At 42.0% G+C, this 24,983-nt stretch overlaps 1 protein-coding gene across 1 annotated transcript in view; it reads left to right on the top strand.

The window, feature by feature from the left end:
* LOC103037566 (protocadherin Fat 4) overlaps nucleotides 1-24,983 on the top strand; it is a 118,520-nt gene that overhangs the window by 75,423 nt on the left and 18,114 nt on the right. Inside the window, exons 6-9 of the mRNA XM_022676656.2 lie at nucleotides 544-718; nucleotides 16,155-16,335; nucleotides 19,270-19,520; nucleotides 20,582-24,937. Coding sequence (XP_022532377.2) covers nucleotides 544-718; nucleotides 16,155-16,335; nucleotides 19,270-19,520; nucleotides 20,582-24,937 — 4,963 coding nt within the window. The remainder of the gene's footprint in view (nucleotides 1-543; nucleotides 719-16,154; nucleotides 16,336-19,269; nucleotides 19,521-20,581; nucleotides 24,938-24,983) is intronic.

The raw sequence follows: 24,983 nt of genomic DNA, 5'->3' as shown, positions 1-24,983 counted from the left end.
CAATCAGATTGTAGAGTGTTGCTGGTTTGGTCCACAGGAAATGGTTGGCGTCTGGTTTTAGTGCTCCGGTTCTGAGACGTGATATCGGCGCTGGCTGTTCGTGTTCTGCACAGCAGCAGAAACTGAGCAGACTGGAAAAACCAGGAAAGTGGGCATGAGTTCCTGTCTCCTCGTCCCCCTGGCACTGTCCCACCATACACACCGTCTTATAGCACCAACACCGGCCAAGTCAGACAGCTAGCGGCTACGCTACGTCAGAAACAGAACATTCAGGAAGCACTGTTAAGAGCTTCTGTCAGAACATCTAACCACTGGTCTACTGGTTCAACTGTACACCCGTCCAACTGTCCACTAGTCCACTAGTCCAACTGTCTACCTATCCAACTGTCCACTAGTCCAACTGTCTTTCTATCCAACTGTCCACTAGTCCAACTGTCCACTAATCCAACTGTCTATCTATCTATCGTTAAATAATCGTCTATCAGAAGTTCTCCTCACATGTAAAGGTGTTTATTGAGGTTGATTGTCTCCTCTGTCCTGCAGGTTGTTGGACGGGATGATGATTACGGTTCTAATGGTCAGTTGAGTTATAGTCTGAGTGGGGGGAACGAGGACGCCGCCTTCAGCCTTACGTCCAGCGGGCAGCTGAAACTGATTCGGACGCTCGACCGCGAGACTCAGGACCGGTACTCCCTCATCATCACCGCCATCGACTCAGGTAACGAACAGCGGGGTCAGGTGATCTCAACCGCACCAGCCTGCGGTTCTGTAGCAGCTAGAATATAGAACCAGTCATCTACAAACCTTTAAACAGTGATTCTAAACTTTAAAATAGCAATTCTTAATTCTTTTTTTAATAGTGATTTTAAACATTTAAACAGTTATTCTAAACAATTGTACAGTAATTCAAAACTTTTGAACAGTGATTTCAAAATTTTAAATAGTTATTCAAACGTTCAAATTCTGAACAGTTTTAAAGACTAAATTAATCATTCTTGCCATATATGGGACTTTTGATTTTAATTTTCAAACATAGTAAAAAAACTTTTGAACAGTCATTCCTAAGTTTTGAAGTATGATACAAAACTTGTAAATAGTGATAACATTTTTGAACAGTATTTCTAAACTTTAAAAACGGTGATTCTAAACTTTTAAATAGTAATTCATACTTTTAAACAGTGATTCTAAAGTTTTAAACAGTGATATTTAACTTTTAAATAGTGATTCTAAACATTTGCACAATGTTTTTAAACTTTTGAAAAATGATTCTAAACTTTAAAAGCAGGGATTTTAAAGTTTTAAATAGTGATTCTAAACTTAAAAAAAGTGATTCTAACCTTTTAAACAATGATTCTAAACTTTTGACAGTGGTTCTAATATTTTAAGGGTGATTCCAAACTTCTAAACAGTGATTCTAAAATGTTAAATGCTGATTCAAGACTCTGAACAGTTTTAAAGAGTAAATAAGTCATTTTTCACCATATAAGGGACATTTGATTGTAATTTACACACAGTAATAAAACTTTTAAACAGTGATTCTAAACTCAAACAGTTTTAAGGAGTAAATAAGTCATTTTTGGCCAAACAAGGGGATTTTGATTCTAATTAACACACAGTACTAAAACCTTTGGACCGTACTCTGTGTGTGTGTGTGTGTGTGTGTGTGTGTGTAACTGTGTGTAGCAGAGGCTATTCTGGCTGAGCACAGCTTTCTCTTCTGCCTTCGGCCAAAACCACCTTGGCCGGTGGGAGGCCCGCCCACATTCCAGCCCGGTCACATGACCCGCTGTAATGATGGGTATATTTCGGCGGGTTGTGAGTGCGGTGAGAATCACAACAATAAAACCTCTCGCGCTCCAGAATACAGCGAAATACAGCCGTCCACCCTCCGCACATTCACATCTCTTTTACCCAACGCAGTGCTGACACAGACGTGCAAATAACACCCACACACACAGCCTGTCTAGACTTATAGAATAGAACATGTGTCCAGTGATCTGTCCATCACTCATAGATGTAGAAAGAGAGAGAGAGAGAGAGAGAGAGAGAGAGACTTTATTCGATGGGTTCTGGTGTTGTACTTACTTTCACTCTGTCCACCAGTCTTCCTGCCTGTCTGTTTGTTTGTCTACCTTCTGTCCATCTGTCTGTCCATCATTCTACCTGCTTGCCTATCTTCCTAACTTGTCTTGACTGTTTATCTGTCTGTCTGTTTATCTACAGGTTTGTCGGTGTGTGCACCCACTCATCCCATGTATCTTCTTTGTCTATATATCCATCCGTTTTTGTGTTTGTCTGTCAGTTTGTCCTAACATTTGTCCGCCAATTTGTCTGTCCAACCTTCAGTCTGTCTGTCCATCATTGTTTCTGTATGTCTTACTCTCTCTTTCTCTGTGTGTCCAACATCTTTTGCGAGTCTATCTTCGCATCTGTCTGTCTGTAGAATATAGAGGTGTCCTCTACTGCAATCTGTCTGTCAGTCTGTTCTATCTGTGTGTCTGTCTGTCTGTCTAAACTGACCTTTAGAAAGAGAGAGAGAGAGAATAGAAACAGAATGAGAACCAAAAAAGAAACAAGGAATGAGAAAGATGGGGAAATGGAAAAGAGAGAACGAGGGAGAGAGAGAGAGAGAGAGAGAGAGAGAGAGTCATAGTAAACGGAAAGAAGTGAACGAGAAGAAAAAGAGAGAAAGCAGTTCAGAGAGAGAGAAATGGAAAAGTCTGAGTGAGGATGGGGGGAGTTTGGCGTGCAGTGGCGGTTATTGTGAGTGTGTGTGTGTGTGTGTGTGTGTGTGTGTGTGTGTATGTGTGTGTGTGTGTGACGTGGCAGTGTGTAAAGGTGTTTTATGGGCCGGTGTTGTACTCCTCAGTCCCGGGCCGAAGCTGCTGGAGAGTAAGAAGGGTGAAGGTAGACAGTGTACTGGAGTGTGTGTGAGTGTGTGTGTATGAGTGTGTGTGTTGGGGTGATTTAGTAGCGTGCGCTCGGTGTGTGTCGGCCCGGTTCTCCCAGCGGCCCGTGTTCTGCAGCGGGGAGTGTGTGTGTGTGTCTGTGTGTGTGTGTTGGTGGAGTGTCCAGTTCGGGAGTGGAGCGGAGCTTCCTCTCGGAGACGCCTCCTCCTACGAGACGTCCTGCTGACGGGCACCACTCCAAACACACACACACACACACACACTCTGCCTTTAAAGAACTAATAGCCTACAGTTCTCTGCAGTTTTCCAAAAGCAGTGTGTAAGACTGGTGGAGGAGAATATGATGCCAAGATGCATGAAAATAGTTTCTCTGATTTTGCTATTTATAGGTTTATGTTTGAGTAAAATGAACATTGTTATTTTATTCTATAAACTACAGACAACATTTCTCCCAAATTCCAAATAAAAATATTCTCATTTAGAGCATTTATTTACAGAAAATGAGAAATGACTGAAATAACAAAAAAAGATGCAGAGCTTTCAGACCTCAAATAAAGTTTTCATAAGGTTTATAATCACAGTTTTTTTTTTCATGCATCTCTGCATCATGTTCTCCTCCTCCACCAGTCTTACACACTGCTTTTGGATAACTTTATGCTGCTTTACTCCTGGTGTAAAAATTCAAGCAGTTCAGTTTGGTGGTTTGATGGTTTGTGATCATCCATCTTCCTCTTGATTATATTCCAGAGGTTTTTAATTTGATGTATGTGTAACTCTTTCTGATTCGTGTTTGTAAATAAAGTAAATGAATTGTTTAAAGTTAAGGTTATAGATAGTCGGCGGCGGTGCTGCCGGGTGGTGAGGAACTCCTGGCAGTTAATAGCAGTTAATGGCTGAATGGCCTTTTTGCTTCAGCTGTCATTAAAACGCAGTGTTAAGTCGTGTGGGGAGCGGAGAGAGATGGAGAGGAAGAGCGAGTGATTGAGTGGAGGAGAAAGAGAAGAAAGGGATGAAGGTATGGGAACAGTCTCGGCCCTGAAAGGACGGAAACGCCGCCTGACAACGTTCACACGAACCGTGTTTATTCACGTTTATTAAAGAGACAGCAAATCTCCTGTGTGTGTGTGTGTGTGTGTGTGTGTGCCTATGGAACACACACACACACACTGTGAGTAAGGCCCCCCCGTATGCTCCCACCCTATAGGACCACACTGTTTGCGGTGCTCTTTCAGCTTTAGAGCAGCGTTTAGCAGATAAAGGATGTTAATGGCCTCCATTTACCGCCTCTGTGCTTTTATACGCCGGAATCCGGAGCTCTGTCTGTGCCAGCTGAATAAAACACACTATAATCAGCTACTAGAGACACAGCGCCACCTGTGGGTGAAGTTACTCCTGTTTTAGAGAGTCATTTACAAGGAAAATATCATGATTTTTTCACAATTAAACAGCTCAAAAAATGTTTTAATTTCGACTCGTTCTGATGAGCGTCAGAAATGCTCTCTCCAAACCATCACTGATCATCAGAAAATTTCAATTTATTGCATTTTATTTGTACAAATCAAGAGACTAGAGTCTGGAGGAAGAGTCGAGAGACACACAGAGTCCATCTTATACTGAAATAACTTTTATGGATTTCATTTTCCAGCAGGACTTGGCAATTGCTCTTATATAATATTCTAATATCTAATCTGAGAAAGTGATTTTGGGGTTTTTTATTTGGCTGTAAGCCACAATAATCATCAACAATAAAAGAAATAAAAGCTTAAAATAGATCAGTCTGTGTTTAATACATCTATATAATATATGAGTTTCACATTTTGAACCAAATTACTGAAATAAACTAACTTTTCAATGATATTTAAATTTCTTGATATCAGTTCTTGAAGTTGATAAACTGAAAAGTTGATCAGTTGAAGCAGGAATATATGTATATATACACAAGGAAGGAGAACAACAGGATCTAGTGTGACCAAAGCTTTTTATCCTTCTGCTGATAACTTTTATGGAGATGATGATTTCATTTTCCAGCAGGATGTGGCACATTCAAATTTTTAAGATGCACTACTAACTTCTAAACATTATTTTATAGGGCCTAAAATGTTCCACCCCTTTTTTTCCGTAATTCTTGCTCTCTTTCAGTCTATGGAGAGTGTGTGTATGTGTGTGTGTGTGTGTGTGTATGTGTGTGTGTGTGTGTGTGTGTGTGTGTGTCCATTCAGTGGGGTCTGACCGCAGCCATGAAGCCACTTCTTACCGGGGCAACAGTGAGCCACCCGGACAAAAATGCCATTTCCACCCACGCTTTATTTACGCTTCATCTGAAGAACACACACACACACACACACTCACACACACACACACACACACTCACACTCACACACACTCACACACACACACTCTCACACACACACAGAGGAGGCTTAATGAAGTGTTTAGCTGAGGGCTGATGGAACCTGTGTTTGGATGGATCTGCTGGATGGAGTGGAGAACAATGCTGCAGTACATTCTGTTGGCAGAACAGATCATCAGCCCTGACCTCCGTCCACCTCGGCTTCCACCTCCCTCCACCTCCCTCCATCTCCTTCCTTTTCCCTCCATCTCCATCCTTTTCCCTCCATCTCCATCCATATCTCTCCATCTCCCATCTAAGCATCTAAGCATAACATTGTTATCCACCATGTGGGTAAATGGGACAAGACAAAAGGAGAAAATGCAAAAACGAGAGAGATAAAGGACAGAAAACAAGAGGTGTAGAGAGAGAAAGAGAGAAAGTAAAAGCAGAGAAGTGAGAGAAATACATGTAAAGATCGTGAAAAAAGAAAGGAGGACGAAAAAAGAAAGGTAGAGAGAGACAGAGTGAAAAGTAGAGTGGGGAAGAGAAGACAAAAGATGAGTGAATAAATAGAAAATAAAAGTAGAGAGAGCAAGAGAGAGAGAAAGAGATGACAATAAAACAGACAATTCAAAAGAGAGAGAGAGAGAGGGAGAGAGAGGGAGTAAAAGGAGAGAGGAGAGATATAAAACATGAAAAATAAAAGTAAAAGAAAAACAAAGAGGACAAAAGGTGAGGTGGGATGTACTTGTATTTATAAAATTATGATGATGATGGTGGTGTTGGTGGTGATGGTGATGTTGATGGTAATGATGGTGATGGTGGTGGTGTTAGTGATAATGGTGATGGTGGAGGTGATAATGGTGGTAATGGTGATGATGGTGATGGTGGTGTTGATGCTGGTGCTGTTAGGGGTGGTGATGATGGTGGTGATGGTGATGATGGTGATGGTGGTGTTGATGCTGGTGCTGTTAGGGGTGGTGATAATGGTGGTAATGGTGATGATGGTGATGGTGGTGTTGATGCTGGTGCCGTTAGGGGTGATGATGGTGGTGGTGATGGTGATGGTGGTGTTGATGCTGGTGCTGTTAGGGGTGGTGATGGTGGTGGTGATGGTGATGATGGTGATGGTGGTGTTGATGATGGTGCTGTTAGGGGTGGTGATGATGGTGGTGATGGTGGTGTTGATGCTGGTGCTGTTAGGGGTGATGATGGTGGTGGTGATGGTGGTGTTGATGCTGGTGCTGTTAGGGGTGATGATGGTGGTGGTGATGGTGATGATGGTGATGGTGGTGTTGATGCTGGTGCTGTTAGGGGTGATGATGGTGGTGGTGATGATGGTGATGGTGGTGTTGATGCTGGTGCTGTTAGGGGTGGTGATGATGGTGGTGTTGATGATGGTGCTGTTAGGGGTGGTGATGATGGTGGTGATGGTGGTGTTGATGATGGTGCTGTTAGGGGTGGTGATGATGGTGGTGATGGTGGTGTTGATGATGGTGCTGTTAGGGGTGGTGATGATGGTGGTGATGGTGGTGTTGATGCTGGTGCTGTTAGGGGTGGTGATGATGGTGGTGATGGTGATGATGGTGATGGTGGTGTTGATGCTGGTGCTGTTAGGGGTGGTGATAATGGTGGTGATGGTGATGGTGGTGTTGATGCTGGTGCTGTTAGGGGTGGTGATGATGGTGGTGATGATGGTGGTGATGGTGGTGTTGATGATGGTGCTGTTAGGGGTGGTGATGATGGTGGTGATGGTGGTGTTGATGATGGTGCTGTTAGGGGTGGTGATGATGGTGGTGATGGTGATGATGGTGATGGTGGTGTTGATGCTGGTGCTGTTAGGGGTGGTGATGATGGTGGTGATGGTGATGATGGTGATGGTGGTGTTGATGATGGTGCTGTTAGGGGTGGTGATGATGGTGGTGATGGTGATGATGGTGATGGTGGTGTTGATGATGGTGCTGTTAGGGGTGGTGATGATGGTGGTGATGGTGATGGCGGTGCTGGTGGGTGGGGGTGGATGGATGGAGGGCGTCTCTGCTGGAGTTCTCATCACGCTCATCCTCACTAATCCCTTCACACGTCTCCACGGAGCTTTAACCCCTAATTACACGTGTCTTTGGACCCCCTTTGGTTTTTGGGGTGTGGGACGAACACCCTGCACTGTGTGTGAATATGTGTGTGTGTGTGTGTGTGTGTGTGTGTGTGTGTGTGTGTGTGTGTGTGTGTGTGTGTGTGTAAGAGGCTTAGACTGGACCATATGTTTGCGCTAGACACCGAGCTACTGGCAGGACTTACAGCAGGATTACACACAGAGACGTCTGAGGGAGTTACTGTGTGTGTGTGTGTGTGTGTGTGTGTGTGTGTGTGTGTGTTAGAAGAATGTCTATGTGAGTTAGAGGGTGGGAACGCTGGACAGATGGACCTGGTGTAAATTGACTTCAGGAAGGTGGTCTGCCTAATGTGTTATACTTTGTGTGTGTGTGTGTGTGTGTGCCCATGTGTGTGTGTACTGCCAATCAAATACAGCTAAAACATTTGCACATCCTTTCATCCCTTTCCCATATTTGTGCAATATTAAAAATGCCACTCTCTGCAACAAAACCCTAAAGCATAATGCACCCACCCCCATGCTTCACAGTTGGCAAAGTGTTATTTATGAAGTGCAGTGCAGTACTTGTTTTCTCTCTAAGAGAAACATCAGGTTTCTTGGTTAAGGTCATGGTTAGTGTTTGGTAACTTTTTAATAAGTCATCTATGACAATTATATTAATGCAGGGGAACTGAGAGAGGGGTTTTGGATTTGCCTGTCTTGCCAGCACATGAGAAACTTCCTAGGAATTTTTATTGATATTCAAAAACAATCCAATCATCTTGAGTTTACACTGCAACAACTATTATTATTATTATTATTATTATTATTATTATTATTATTATTATTATTATTATTATTATTATTATTATTATTATTATTACATTTGTTAGATCTTTGAACATTAGTTTTCTGGACTTTTGCACAGTGCACACTGGTGTGTGTGTGTGTGTGTGTGTGTGTGTGTGTGTGAGGAATGAATGCGGTATGCTGTGTAAGTGGATTGCATGTGAAGGCTAATCCCACACAGTCACATGACCACTCTCCACACCTAATGTCTAATTAATTCAATTTCCTGTCCAGATGGTGGGGTTCTGATTGGTCAGACCTGGGGATTAAAGTGATAGTTTGGTCTGAAGTCATTGTTTAACTAAGATCTGTCTGATCTGATGTATCAAACTCCAAAACACACAGGTAACTCTGGGTCAGAACCAGAAACACTTCATCACATATATAACCTTTACCTTAGGGATGTTTGTCTGTATATAATAATTGAGACATAACTATTATAAAGATTTATAATATGTATAATACATATTGATCTTGTCACCATTATGACTGTTATACTTAAACATATGGAAACACATTGGGATTATATCCCAATGTTTATATAATACATATGGGCCATAATATTACATGTAGATACTTTCTTATAAAAAAAGGTTTATGGGGCGTTTTGTAATTACATATGTATATAGAAAAGATATAGAGCATATTATTTTTATTATTACATTTAGATTCCTGTGTATAAAGTAAATGTTGCATACTGAAACTACATCTATATACAATACATACATGGCAGAAAATTACTACAAAGATAATAATACTAAATACTAATACTAATAATTTACTAAAGAAAAAACTATATATACATTAAATATGGAGAATACTGTAACTATACATGTATATATATATTTATATAGCTCTGGAAAAAAATAAGACACCACTTATATAATATGTTTTTTCTTGCTTTTTCCAAATTGAAAACATATATGGAATATAATTTAAAGAAGTAGAGTCATTCAAAGCAAGGTTATCCAAAAGCAGTGTGTAAGACCGGTGGAGGATGTATACTATATAGGACACATGTTTGATATGTTTTTCACTGCAGCAGCTACTATTATTATGAAATATGTGTTTTCTAATAGCCTCTTAGGTGTTGATTAATTACATTATCAGATAAGATCAGATAGAAGTCTGATTACAGACACTGTTGAGTTTATTCAGTATACAGCAGTAGTTAGTGGTGAGTGTGTGTAAAGGTTCAGTAATGCAGTTTTTTAGTTATTATGCAGTAATTCTCTGGTGTGTAATAAAGAGTGTTGGACACTGTTCGGGTGTGGGTCTGGTGAATGTGTGTTTGGGTTTAGATTTTTACTGAATTATTCCTTTAATGGCAGTTTTTCAGTGAGTCTGATCAGCCTGGCGTCTGATTGGTCAGCGCTGTGCTGCACATGTTAGTTTAAAGTCTAATATTACACTGAGTGAGTGACGCAGCGTCTCCAATACTACACTGTAATCCCTGACACGGGCACAAGTGTGTGTGTGTGTGTGTGTGTGTGTGTGTCATGTGATCGGTATTCTGCGCTCCATTGGAGATGAGAAGAGCCCTATAGATACACATACAGATAAACACACACTAACAAACAGTGTATATATATATACTAAATACACACAGAATATACATACACATACATAGTATATATACACACACATACACACACACATACACACACACACATATACACACACACACACACGTGTGTGAGAGTGTTGAACTGATTTGTTGGTTAAACAGTTGCTGTTAAACCCTCGGGCTGCTGTACACAGTTTACACACCACCACTAAAATAAACACACATCAAACACAACACACACACACACACACACACACACACACACACACACTATACACACGGAGATAAGTAATAGGGCCACATCAGGTCAGGGCCGTATGTTTACCCGACCTGCCCTCTGACCTCCAATCAGATTACAGCAAACCCAGACTGTGTGTGACCTCATTTACTCACATACAGTACCAGTCAAAAGTTTAGATACAGCTTAAATTCAGTGTTTTTTCATTATTTTAAAATGTTCTGCATTTTAGATTAATACTAAACTCATCCAAACTATGAAAAAAAAACACATATAAAATTATTTAGTAAACAAAAAAAGTGTTAAACAAACCAAAATATGTTTTATTATATTTTACATTTTTTAAATAATCAGTTTTGAACATCTCTGCTGGATTTTCTCAGTCAGCTTTAGTAGTAAAGTAGAGTAACCTGGAATTCAGGCTTTCAGTTAACAGCTGTGCTGAACTCATCAAGAGTTAATTACTTGAATTTCTTGTCTCTTAATAAAGTGTTTGAGAGCATCAGTTAAAGTAAAGTAGTGAAGAGGTAGAGTTACAGGTATACAGTGAATAGTGAATATTTGAGTAATGCTCTAATCCAGGTTATGAGAATCAACAACTACTCAACTAAATAAAGAAAATTAAATAGTTTTTAATTTAAAAAAAGTAATTTCAAGAACTTTGAAAGTATCCTCAAGTGCAGTCACGACAAAGAACATCAAAAATGTTATGATGATGGAACTGGCACTCATCAGGACTGCTTCAGGAAAGGAAGAGCGAGAGTTTCCTCTGTTGTACAGGATGAGTTTATCAGAGTTTTCAGCCTCAGAAACCACAAGTTAACAAACAGCTCCCCAGATAAGAGCATTTTATAGTATTTTAGTTTGTTTAACACTGTTTTTAAGTTACTACATGATTCACTATGTGTTCCTTCATAACCTGAGAGTTTCTGTCATGTTTTAATTTCTCTAAACGCTGAAACAAACAGAACGAGTGAGAAGTGCAGAATCCAGCCTGCTGATTCAGAGTGGAAACACAATATAAACCTTTTTAAATGAATTATATAACTGTGTAAATATGTAATTAGTAATGTTATGTAATTGTAATTACAGTAACCCTTTGCTTTCTGCACTGAGGCTTTTCCTGCTTTATTTTAGGATCATTAAATCTGATATTTCTCTGAAAGTTCTGCTGTAAAACCTGTTCGTTCTCAGTTCTGCTGGTTCTGCTGGTTCTGTTGGTTCTGTTGGGTCGTGGACTGGCGAAGCTCTCGTTTTACGAGGCCCAGTTTCGTTGGGCGCCGCTGGGAAACTGATGCTGTTTGTTTGTGTTTTCCACAAGAACACGGAGAACACAAAAGCAGCCGAGCGGTTCTGGAAAATCTGCATAACTGGGTTTCATAACAGCAGCCGGGTCACTGGCAGCAGAACCAGAGGCAGTAATGGAGTAAAGATGGGGAGAGGTACACACACTGCTTTATTTATACAGCGTGAGGACAGGGGGTCAGACTCATGAGAAATATGGTAAATATGATATTTGTAGAAAATGAAAGAAAGTGTTTGTAAATTTGTAATAAATAAAATATGTTGCCTATACAGAATATTATTATACTACAGTATATAACCGTACAGTAGTGCTGCATGCAGTCATGCTTCAGGCACTGGGTTTTGCCACAAGAGGGCATAAAAGTGCTTGTTGCTATGAAATCGCTCACGTACGCAACTTTTGGGTAGTGCACCTCTTAGTGAGAGACTGTTGATTGTTGCTTCCGTACAGCAGGAACATGTTTATATTACATTAAATCAGTGTTAAACTCCCTGTGACTGTTCTGGACAGCCGGTCCTGCCTCTAAACTTTTAAACTTACCCCAGTCAGCATTTGACTCGCAATGCAAGTTTATAAGCCGATGAAACAATAGCTTAGCCCCGCCCACTGCACTGAAAAAAAAAACAGCACTAGAGCCAAAGAGTCAAATTAAAGCTCATTTTTACTAATTGTATGTAATAAAGAGCAGTTTTTTTCATGTTTATTTTAGTGTTTAGGGATGGCCTGTATATGTTACTACATGTGTGTGTGTGTGTGTGTGTGTGTGTGTGTGTATTTGTGTGTGTGTGTGTGTGTGAGGGGGTTGTGTAGGTGGGTTGGATTATCATGGATTATCTTTTGTACCACAGCTTAAGAATCAGGTCGTATTGTGCTTTGTACATGTGTGTGTGCCCTATGTGTGTGTGTGTGTGTATATTTGTGTGTGTGTGTGTATTTGAATGTGTGTGTGTGTGTGTGTGTGTGTATTTGTGTGTGTGTGTGTGTGTGTGTGTGTGTGTGTATTTGAATGTGTGTGTGTGTGTGTGTGTGTGTGAGGGTTATCTGGGTCCAGTGTGTCTCTGGTTCAGGACCTCTTGCCCTGACTTGCTCAGATTGTAAACAGGTAATGACATCACTTCCTGTTGAAGTAGCGGACCCCCTGGCATCAGGCCAGCGGCGTCCAGGAATAACACGTATCTCCGTCCTCGAGAGCGGCTGGTTTCCAGTCTGGAGTTGAGGAACAATGGCGTGGAAGTGGCGGTGCTGTGGTTGGAGCGCGGAGGCGAGGGTGGTGTTTGTGGTGCGGGGCTGGAGGACGCTCGACCGCCGAGGACACGCCCTGTTTTTTATTGTTCTAGCGAGAGGCTCTGATTGGCCGGCCGCTGCCAGCGGAACCAACGGAGCTGTGAAAGTGTACGAAAAACGTAAAAAAAAAAGTACTGAATCCAGCTGGACTGCAGATACACCACGTACTCAAACACATCAGCTTCATCATCACCATGTTATAACCACCGTAATACAAGCATTATAACACATCAGAGGTGGTCACATGACCTTATATGTAATCTATGTGAGCCTCTTACCTTAAAGACACTATACTACACTATACTACACCATCTCCAGCTGCTGTATCTCCAGATCTATAATCTCTGATTATATTAAATGTGTGGGATGAGTTTCTATTGGACGCTCTATCAACACTCCTATACCCTCTACCACCCAATCTGCAGCTACTGTCTATAGAGAATACTGCAGTTATTATGGGATGGATTATCACAGGAGGAACATTAAGAACCTCTACAGCTCTCTACTACATGCTGAGACGTCTGCAGTGTTGTAGCATTACTCATGCATTACACAAACACTACTACTATATGTGTAGATCAATAAATATTAGTGTAAATATTAGAATAAATGTATAATAATTTATGGTAATATGGATAACGGAGGTGGGTTGTGGAGTGTGTGGAAGGTTGATGGAGGCAGTGGGTGGATTATTCCGGATCAGGGTAATTAATAGCATGTGTTCATTAAGCATTAGCGCGGCGCTAAACTGCTCTCATCCTCATTTGGATGACAAAGGGATTAGCATAGCTCCAGATTAGCATTAGCATCGGGAAGCGTGGAGCTCCATCCTGGGACCTGATTAAACACAGAGAACATCCCGCGTGAGTGTGTGTGAGTGTGAGTGTGTGAGTGTGTGTGTGTGTGTGTGTGTGTGTGTGTGTGTGTGTGAGTGTGAGTGTGTGTATGTGTGTGTGTGTGTGCTGGAACATGGAGCAAAACAAACCAGTGAGCAGAAAAGCCAACACACACACACACACTCACACACACACACCTCTATAAACAGAAGTAAACAAGCCTGAATCTAACATTCCGAACACAATTATCACCAACCAGAACACAAACTGCCAGATCACTGACTCACCATCTCTCTCTCTCTCTCTCTCTCTCTCTCTCTCTCTCTCTCTCTCTCTCTCTCTCTCTTCTCTCTCTCTTTCTCTCTCCCTCCCTCTATCTCTCCCTCAATTTCTCTTCCCCTCTTCCTCTCTCTCTCCCTCTCCCTCTTTCTGTTTCCCTCTCTCTCTCGTTCTCTCCCTCTCTCTCTCTCTCCCTCTCTCTGTTTCCCTCTCCCTCTCTCTCTCTCCCTCAATTTCTCTCTCTCCCTCTCTCTGTTTCCCTCTCCCTCTCTCTCTCTCTCCCTCTCACTGTTTCCCTCTCTCTCTCTCTCTCTCCCTCAATTTCTCTCTCTCCCTCTCTCTCCCTCTCTCTGTTTCCCTCTCTCTCTCTCTTGTTCTCTCCCTCTCTCTCTCTCTCCCTCTCTCTGTTTCCCTCTCTCTCTCTCTCCCTCTCTCTGTTTCCCTCTCCCTCTCTCTGTTTCCCTCTCTCTCTCTCTCCCTCTCTCTGTTTCCCTCTCTCTCCCTCAATTTCTCTCTCTCTCTCTCTCTCTCTCTCTCCCTCCTTCTCTCTCTTTCTCTGAACATGGAGCAACTTAGTCACAAAACTGCACACTGTAATATATGCATTATCATAAAGCAATGACAATAAATAATTATAAATTTAGAATAAAATGGGTCTCCATTATCCATATAACCAATTTACAAGGGACCATAAATTATTATGAATTTATTCTGATATTTAGGGTAATATTTATTGATCTACACACATACAGTAGTAGTGTTATCTAATGTTCCTCCTGTGATAATCCATCCCATAATAACTCCAGTATTCTCTATATAGAGTAGCTGCAGATTGGGAGGTAGGGGTATAGGAGTGTTTATAGAGTGTCTAATAGAAACTCATCCCACACATTTACTATAATCAGGTGTTTGGTTGCTGGTTGAAGGATCTCATTATTAATAATATAAAGTTTCTGTAATAAAGACTGAAGATAAAGATCTGAGACTCCCTGCATGACGAGTTCTCTCTATCTGTTTAATTCTATTCTTTCCTCTCTCGTTTCTCATTGTTCTGTTCTTTTGTTCCGCAGTGGAAACTGTGGAGAGAGATCACGCTTCCTTTTCTTCATTTCTGTTCTGCAGTTACTTTCCATTTTCCCTTCTTTTCATGTTTTTATCTTCTATTGATGCAGCGTAATCCCTGCAGACCCGCGGGGGGGCTGCCTCCATCTCTCACCGCGGGGTGGAGGGGGGTTTCTTCTTCATTTTTGCTGAAAATAGCAAATTCTCCTCCTCCTCCGACTCGCTCAGTAACTTTACACAGAGTTCCCCAGCTTTAAATAGAGTCAGATATACAGCTCTGTAAAAAAATAAGAGAGCACTTAAAAATGATGAGTTTCTTTAATTTTATCAAATTAAAAACCTCTGGAATACAATCAAGAGGAAGATGGATGATCACAAGCCATCAAACCACCAAACTGAACTGCTTGAATTTTTGCACCAGGAGTAAAGCAGCATAAAGTTATCCAAAAGCAGTGTGTAAGACTGGTGGAGGAGAACATGATGCCAAGATGCATGAAATTAAAACTGTGATTAAAAACCAACCAGGGTTATTCCACCAAATATTGATTATTTCTGAACTCTTAAAACTTTATGAATATGAACTTGTTTTCTTTGCATTATTTGAGGTCTGAAAGTTCTGCATCTTTTTTATTATTTCAGTCATTTCTCATTTTCTGTAAATAAATGCTCTAAATGAGAATATTTTTATTTGTAATTTGGGAGAAATGTTGTCTGTAGTTTATAGAATAAAACAACAATGTTCATTTTACTCAAACATAAACCTATAAATAGCAAAATCAGAAAAACTGTTTCAGATAATATAGAAACTGAAGTGATATATTAATGTTTTTCAGAGCTGTACTCAGTTGGAGGTGTGTTGGGATGTTGATATAATGGGATATAATGTGAGCAGATGGCTGCTGTTTGTAACTCAGATTAAAGCGATAAAGAAACAGGTTCAGATTATAAACTCAGATAATCCAGAGCAGCGTTCAGAATCATCCATCTGCCCCGACTCGACCCCCAGCTCATCTATAACATTTACCCTTAATTATCTGATCTCTCAGACCCGCCGTATCATCTCTATAACTTACAGAAGAGATTTATTACTGATTATACTGTGTATTATAGTTATGCTACTGCTGTTCAATAAATCACTGTTTTATTAATTATTTTTATTTTATTATTACATATTATAGAAGTTAATATTGATATAAATCATATTTCAATGTAAGTTATCTTACTTTACATTGTGTTTTACTGCTTTAACTGTTTTCTGTTCCTATGCCAATTCTGTGCCAATAACAACTGCCCGCCAGTCTGTGATAGCAGATTGATTGGTGAAACCTGACCAAAGTGAAACAGTAAAATTGTTCGACTGTTAAATGAATAATAAATACATTTCTCTCTCTCTCTCTCAGGTTCTCCGTCTCTCAGTGGTTCTGCTACGGTTCTGGTTCTGGTGGATGATGTGAATGATATGGTTCCGCTGTTCTCCTCCTCCTCTTTCCACACCTCCATCACCGAGGACGCTCCGACCGGCAGCGACGTTCTGCTGGTCAACGCCTCCGACGGGGACGTGGGCCAGAACGGAGTTATTACGTGAGTTTTGTCTATATTTTTGTCAGTTTTGTTTCGGTTTTTAGCTGTTCTCTGTGAGTTTTGTCTGATTTTTGGTGGTTCTCTGTAAGTTTTGTCTGTTTTTTTGTCTGTTTTGTCGGCTTTATCTGGTTTTTGACTGTTCTTTGTAAGTTTTGTCCTTTTTTTGGTGGTTCTCTGTGAGTTTTGCCTGTTGTTTGGCTGTTTTTTGGCAGTTTTCTGTGAGTTAGCTCTTCCACTGGTTCTCTCTGTGGGGGGTTGAGAGCAGATCTCTATAAAGCTGCTTTGCGACACTCCTGTTGAACTCCTGCTGTTCAAACTGTGTATAAAAAAAGCTTTTATATACCTTTAATACCCTTATAGTTAATTAGGGAGTGTTTATTAGCACCCGCTTTGGTGGTTCTCTGTGAGTTTTTTTTCTGGTTCCTGGCGGTTCTTTGACTTTTGGCTGTTTTTTAGTGGTTATCTATTAGTTTTGGTTGTTTTTTGGCTGTTTTTGTGTGTTTGGCTGTTTTTTGGCAAAAAAACAAAACTAGCCGGATTAATTGTACACAATGTAACAAACACGTCAGCCTCGATCTGGACTTTTGGTTGTTTTGGTCTCTTCGATCTGGACTTTGAAGAAGTTCCACCAACCGATAAACTCAAAGTCTTCATCGCTCAAATTACTAATTGCGATAATCCCTCGTGTCCCGCCTCCATAACTTTAATTTCACCTTATAAACTTTTATAAAGGCTGTATTCACACACACACACACACACACACACACACACACTCACACTGACACACACTCGCTCAAATCAGTCAAACGTCTTGCTGAGCCCACGCCCTGCGGGGGGTTGATGGGGGGCGAGTGAATGCGCTCCAGTTTCCCCGAAACGCTAATGAGGATGATGATGGACAATGACAGAGAGACCAGCGACCAATGGGGTTCCAGCTTTAATACCCCCGAACCCCCCAACCGTCCAACCAGGATATTAACATCCGCCTGCTCTCGCGTTCCTACCTTAATATACCTCTCTATACCTCTCTCTCTCTACCTCCCTCTCTCTATCTACCTTTCTATTTTATTTTATTTTATTTTAAATAGCTTTATTGGCATGAATTACAATTAAAACAAGAAGTTAATATACAACAGGTAAAAAAACAATACTTACAAAAATATATCTATTAACTTATCTAACATATAAAAGTAATTTATACAGATAAATTATAAAAAAGATAAATGAATAAGATAGTAATAACATTGTTATAAGTTGTAATAGCACATTTAACATTGTTCTAGTTGTTCTTTACCTCTGTCTGTCTCTCTCTCTCTCTCTACATTGCAATTAATAATAAGAGTAAACATATTAGAAAATAATACAAAATAAAGAAAAGAAAATAAATAAATAAAAATCATTACAAAGACAAATTAAAGATAAATTAATATAAGACTAAGATATATTAGATATAACATCAACATAAATAATAGCAATTTCTCTCTTTCTCTCCTACTTCTCTTTACCTCTCTCTCTCTCTCTCTCTCTCTCTCTCCCGATATTCCCGTCTCCTCCCGTTCCATGTCTCTGAGAGGGTTTAGGGTTTAGTTGCTGTAAACTCTGTTGGTGTTTTGTTGGAGGGTTTTTTTGCACTTTGTTGGGTAATTTGTTGCGAGTTTCAGTGGTGCAATCCCTGCTTCAGACTCTGTACGAATTGGTGTGTGTGTGTGTGTGTGTGTGTGTACATGTGTGTGTGTGTGTGTGTGAGTGTGTGAGTGTGTGCGTACATGTTGGACACGTCGGATTGAGTTTGCGTCAAAGATCGGAGAGGCTGGACGCCTCTTACTGCGCGAGTTTGAGTGAAACCGGATCCTCTCGCGCTCTTTGCGGATTGGCTGGTTTCGGGTCGGGGGGAATCCGGAGCGTCTCTGGAAGGCCGTGATCCTGAAGCCTCTGAGAGGAGGAAATCAGGGAAAGCTGTGGGGTGAACTCGCGGCTGGGTCTGAGTGATTTATTGGAGCTCATACTTCTGAAAAGTTGGGTTTTGGTGCCACATGTGTCCCAGTCGTGTCCTCGCGGTCCTCTGACAGGATGAAACAGTGACCTCCATCGGACTGCTCTATAAATTGTGGGGAGGGAACCACACTAAAGCTCACCCGGCCCGTCAAATGTGGGCTCCCTTCAGCTTCCCCTCCTCCAACTGCTGTAAAACTGATCCAAACATTTGCTATTCCAGTTTAGATTTTATCTCGGGAAAGAAGAGAAATTGATGGAACAATGGAACGATGTTCTAATGATTTGTAAGACAATCTTTGTGGTGGTTTGTCTCCAAAATCCTTAAAAGAAAAAAAATTATAATTGATCTAACAGCTCATGTTGTTCTCTACATGGATAAATCAAAGTTTTGGGTGTTTGATTCAGTCCCATTTACATGATCTACATGAGCCTATAATCATGCATCATGCACCTTTACAACCATAAGTGAAAAAAATGTGTGCAATTAAATCCTCAAAGCAATGTTCCAAAAAGTAGGAGTTACTCCAACAAAATCCCAGCAGAATAAACTCTTTTAAATACCCTTTATCTAAGAAAAAGCAATACATAATCAAGCGTCTCAATACTGTAGTCCATATAAAATAAACTGCGCTATATTAATATACCAAAGTGGAAAACTGAACTGCTTGAATTTTTACACCAGTAGTAAAGCATCATAAAGTTATCCAAAAGCAGTGTGTAAGACTGGTGGAGGAGAACATGTTGTCTGTAGTTCATAGAATAAAACAACAATGTTCATTTTAATCTAATATAAACCTATAAATAGCAAAATCAGAGACACTGAATCAGAAACTGAAGTGCTCTCTTTATTTATTCCAGAGCTGAATATGTATGTGTAATTTTTGACATGGAATCCTATATAGACGTGGGTTGACGTTCTGTATTGTCTTTATTCCACAGTTACAGTCTGAGTGGAGGAGACGGGCAGTTCTCTATTAACCCCGCCACCGGGCAAATCATAACCAGCTCCCTCCTGGACCGAGAGTCCCGGGGTAACTACCAGCTGCTGGTGGTGGCATCTGATGGCGGGCAGCCGACTCCCCTCTCCAGCTCCGCCATGGTGTCCGTGGTGGTGACCGACATCAACGACAATCCCCCGAGATTTCACCATCACCCCTACGTCACTCACATACCTGCCTCCACTGCACCAGGTGAGTCACCACAGAATTGATATTGCTCTGTTTATATTAACACAAGAACAGCAAACAATGGAACCCAAGACCAAATCCATATGGAAAGACTAGAATCCAAACAACACCCTACGCTTAAATTGCAATTGCAAAAGATTGTAATTTATATTGCAATTATATTGTAATGAGTAATGCAACTCTTGGTTCCTCCAAAGGCTGGGAAGCCAGTGAGCTTTAATAAAGAGTTACTCTGATGCCCAGTGTAGTGTAGAAAACTGCCAGACCAAATGTGACCAAAATGAGTTGCTCTGGAAAGAGACGATACTGGGCCAGAATTTAGAGCTGTTCTGGTTCCCAGTCCAGGAAACCTCCAAGCCACAGTGTAGAGGAATGTGTTGCCTTGGAATGAGACGTTTAACCTTTAAGCCAACATTTTTGTTTGCTCCATAGGATTTGACTTCCATTGAGTTGTCATTTAAAGTTACTTTGGTGCATTGACTGAATTAGTCAGAATGATGAGTTTCTTTGATTTTACCAAATTAAAAACCTCTGGAATATAATCAAGAGGAAGATGGATGATCACAAACCATCAAACCACCAAACTGAACTGCTTGAATTTTTACACCAGGAGTAAAGCAGCATAAAGTTATCCAAAAGCAGTGTGTAAGACTGGTGGAGGAGAACATGACGCCAAGATGCATGAAAAAAACTGTGATTAAAAACCAGGATTATTCCACCAAATATTGATTTCTGAACTCTTAAAACTTTATGAATATGAACTTTGCATAATTTGAGGTCTGAAAGCTCGGCATCTTTTTTTTTTTTGTAATTTTCTGCAAATAAATGCTCTAAATGACCATTGTTTTTGTTTGGAATTTAGAAGAAATGTTTTCAGTATATAATGTATTATACATTTTACAAAACAAGTTAATTATTCTCAAAAATAAACCTAGATTATAAAGATAAACTGATTTATAAACAAAAATAAATTTATGAAAATAAATAAAAAGAAACTCATAATTGATTCATCTTCTTGATAATTGGTAATTGATATATTTTGTTATCTTGTGTTTTCTGTGCAGGTTCACTGGTCTTTGCTGTCACCGTAACGGATGAAGACTCTGGATCGAATTCCCAGCTGCACTACTCCCTCAGCGGCCGAAACTCCGAGAAGTTCAAGATCGATCCAGTCCGAGGAGCCATCACAGCCAGCGAGAAACTGACCGGCAGCTCTGAGGTCACTTTCACAGTTCGTGTGAAAGATGGAGGAAGCAATCCCAAAACGGACAGCACCACCGTCACCGTTCGCTTCGTGACAGGTGGAGACTTCCCCATAATCAAGATTAAAGACAAGAGCTTCACCTACCCAGAAAACCAGGCCGTAAACACCATTGTCACCAAGGTCTCCGGAACGTCTACCAGGGCTGGCCCGCTGTCGTACTACATCGCAAGTGGTAACCTGGACAATGCGTTTCACGTGGACCAACTTTCAGGAGAACTGTCTCTCAAAGCACCTCTAGACTCTGAGAACATTGAGAAGTACGTCTTGTGGATCGAAGCTCGTGATCAAAGCTTTCCTCCGTACTCGGCTTACGAGAAAATCGAAATCACAGTGTTGGACGTCAACGACAACAATCCTGTTTTTGAGAAGGAGCCGTTCCATGCTGAGATTCTGGAGAACCTCTCCCCTCAGAGAGTTCTTGTGGTGTCAGCTCTTGATCAGGACAGTGGTCCCAATGGACAGCTGGACTACACCATCATCGACGGAAACAAGGAAAACAGCTTCAGCATCAATCGAGCCACGGGAGAAATCCGCACAACTCGTCCTCTGGACCGGGAGAAAACAGCTCAGTATTCTCTGAAGGTGAAAGCTACGGATCGTGGTGCTCCACAGAAAAGCACCGCCGTCAGTGTCGTCATTAACGTGCTGGACGTGAACGATAACGCTCCCAGGTTCTCCAAAATCTTCAGCGCCACAGTGCCGGAGAATGCACCCGTGGGTTACACCGTCACCCGAGTGACAACCACTGATGAGGATACTGGTGCCAATGCTGTAAGTCGCTACACCATCAGTGACACAAGTCTTCCCTTCAGTATCAACCCCAGCACAGGAGACATAACCATCAGCAGACCTCTCAACAGAGAGGACACCGACCATTACATCGCCAAAGTGTCTGCTCACGATTCCGGTTGGACCGTCAGCACTGACGTCACCATATTCGTAACGGATATCAACGACAACGCCCCCAGATTTAGCAAGCCATCCTACTATCTTGAATATCCTGAGCTGACAGACGTTGGATCACTGGTCACAAAGGTCTCTGCTACGGACCTTGACGAAGGTTTCAATGGTAAAATCTTCTACTTCATTAGATCCCAGTCTGAAAATTTCCGCATCAACTCCAGCACTGGAGAAATTTTCGTCAAGCAGCAGCTGAGGTATCAAAACTCAACCGGGCACAATAACGCCAACATAAACAGGCATAGTTTCATAGTCACAGCGTCTGACAGAGGCATCAAACCGCTGATGAGCGAAACCACTGTAATTGTGAACATCGTTGACAGCAACGATAACCCACCTACGTTTGAGTCCTCGTCCTACTTTACCCCTGTCACCAAGAGCGTCAAAGTTGGTACAAACCTCATCAAAGTCACCGCCCACGATAAGAAAGACTTTGGAGTCAACTCTGAGATTGAGTATGTGATATCAGGTGGGAACAGCTCGAGTAAATTCCGTTTGGATAAACAGACCGGATGGGTCACGGTTGCCTCTTCGCTCACTTCTGATATAAATAAAGTCTACCTTCTTGAAATAACAGCAAAGGATAAAGGGAATCCCGTACTTTCAGATAAAGCCACTCTTAAGATCGCAGTGACAGAAGAGAATCACCACACCCCAGAGTTCTCCCAAAGTCAGGTCACCGCCGCAGTTTCTGAAAGCCTAACTGTCGGCACTGCAATACGAACTCTGTCTGCAAGGGACAAAGACAAAGATAAACAAATGAATGGTCTTATCACGTACAACATTTCTTCAGGTAACGACGATGGACTGTTTGTAGTTAACGAAAAAACAGGAGTCTTATCTTTGGCAAAGCCTCTGGACTACGAGAAAAAGCAAAAGCATGAGCTTAGAATCTCAGCCACAGATGGAGGATGGATCGCCAAGACCAGCTACGTCACTGTTAATATTCAAGTCACCGATGTAAATGACAATCCGCCCATGTTTGAACCTGATGAGTACTTCCCTGTTGTGCAGGAAAATGTGCCAAGTGGAACCATCGTGGTGAAGCTGAACGCCACAGACAAAGACTCCAGCTCCAATTCCGTGATGGCTTACGTCATTCAGTCTTCAGACAGCGACCTCTTTATAATCGATCCCAACACTGGAGTCATAACTACGCAGGGTTTCCTCGACTATGAAGCCAAACAGGTGTACCATCTGACAGTCAAAGCCTTCAACGTGCCCGATGAAGAACGCTGCAGCTTTGCGAACGTCAACATTCAACTCAAAGGAGCCAATGAATATGTTCCACGTTTTGTATCCAAGCAATACTACTTCGAAGTTTCAGAGGCTGCACCCAAGGGCACCATGGTGGGAGAGGTGTTTGCAAGTGACAGGGACCTGGGAGACGATGGAGTCGTCTATTACTTGATTTTTGGCAGAAGCAGAAGGAAAGGTTTTGGCATCAATAAAAAAACTGGTCAGATCTACGTCACGGGACCTCTCGATCGTGAAAAAGAGGAGAAAATCTCCTTGAAGGTTCTTGCCAAAAATGCTGGAAGCATCAGAGGGGCGGATATTGATGAAGTGTTTGTGAACATCACAATCCTTGATGCCAACGATCCTCCGGTGTTCACGCAAGAGCTGTATGACGTCCAGGTGAGTGAAGGACTATCACCTGGGGGTCTGGTCACCTTTGTCAGTGCCGAAGATTCAGATTCTGTGCCGAGCTGGAGCAGATTCACGTATTCCGTCACTACTGATCGTGAGAAAAATGCCTTTACCATCAATCCACAGACTGGACAGGTGTCTGTAGCAGCTGAACTGGACCGTGAAACCACACCTGTGTACAACCTGACACTGCTGGCGATAGACTCAGGCTCACCTGCAGCCACCGGCACCGCCACCTTAATCGTGACTTTGGAGGATATTAACGATAACGGACCAACCTTGGTGACAACAACTGGAGAGGTCATGGAGAACCAGAGGGCAGGAACTCCAGTGATGACCCTGAACTCTGTTGATCCAGATCTGGCTCCAAATCAAGGACCTTTCTCCTACAGCCTGCTTTCTACTGGATCAGCCGTGACCTACTTCACCTTAACCTCGTCTGGAGAACTTAGCACCAGTCGAGAAATAGACCGGGAACAGATTAGCGATTTCTATCTGTCAGTGGTCATCAAGGATTCTGGTGTTCCTCAGATGTCCTCCACTGGAACTGTCCATGTTAAAATTAACGATCAGAATGATAACCCCTCTCAGCCTCGCTCTGTCGAGATCTTTGTTCATTACTTTGGTAATATGTTTCCTGGAGGATCCCTTGGGATCGTAAAACCTCAGGATCCGGATATACATGACACGTTCCAATGCTCCTTGATCCCTCCTGCTGCAAGTCTATTCAGTATACCCTCAGGATCCTGCAACCTCAACTCAAATGCTCGGTCCACAGATGGCACATTTGATGTATCAGTAAGAAGCAATGATGGCGTGCACTCACCTGTGAACAGCAATGTCCGAGTTTTCTTTGTTGGATTCAGTAATGCTACCGTGGACAACAGCATACTGATTCGACTAAATGCCCAAAGTGTCAGCAACTTCCTCACCGATCACTACCTCAGCTTCTTGCACATTGCGAACTCCCAGCTTGCAGGTTTGGGTACCGGGGTTCAACTCTACGGGGCGTTTGAGTTGAACAACCAAACCTTCCTCATGGCAGCTGTCAAACGTGGTCACGGGCAGTATGTCAACCCGAGCGGCGTGGCAACCTTCTTCCAGAGCATCAAAGAGGTTCTGCACAGGCAGAGTGGAGTTAAAATAGACTCTGTGGACCATGACCCCTGCACTCACAACCCTTGCCAGAATGGTGGCAGCTGCAAACGGCGCCTCAGCGTTGGACCAGACATGATGACGATGGAAAGCGTCCCAGTCATTCTCGTCTCCAACCGCCCCCAACAGCCTTATGTCTGCAACTGTAAACCCGGCTATGCTGGGAGTCTGTGTGAGACAGACATCAACGAATGTCTTCCGTCGCCTTGCCACAATGGAGGAACCTGCCATAACCTTGTGGGAGGCTTTTCCTGCTCCTGTCCAGAAGGCTTCACCGGGATGGCCTGTGAAAGAGACGTTAACGAGTGCCTGTCCAACCCGTGCAAGAATGGGGCACTGTGCCAAAACTTCCCAGGCAGCTTCAACTGCCTGTGCAAATCTGGATTTGCAGGTAAGGTCCAGTTGTCACCTCCAGAGTCCCTGAGGTTTTATTTGAG

Source organism: Astyanax mexicanus, chromosome 19 (assembly GCF_023375975.1).
Source record: "Astyanax mexicanus isolate ESR-SI-001 chromosome 19, AstMex3_surface, whole genome shotgun sequence".
Classification (NCBI taxonomy): Eukaryota; Metazoa; Chordata; class Actinopteri; order Characiformes; family Acestrorhamphidae; genus Astyanax; species Astyanax mexicanus.
The sequence above is the reverse complement of the archived record's forward strand: the minus strand, read 5'-3'. Positions and strand labels throughout refer to the sequence as shown.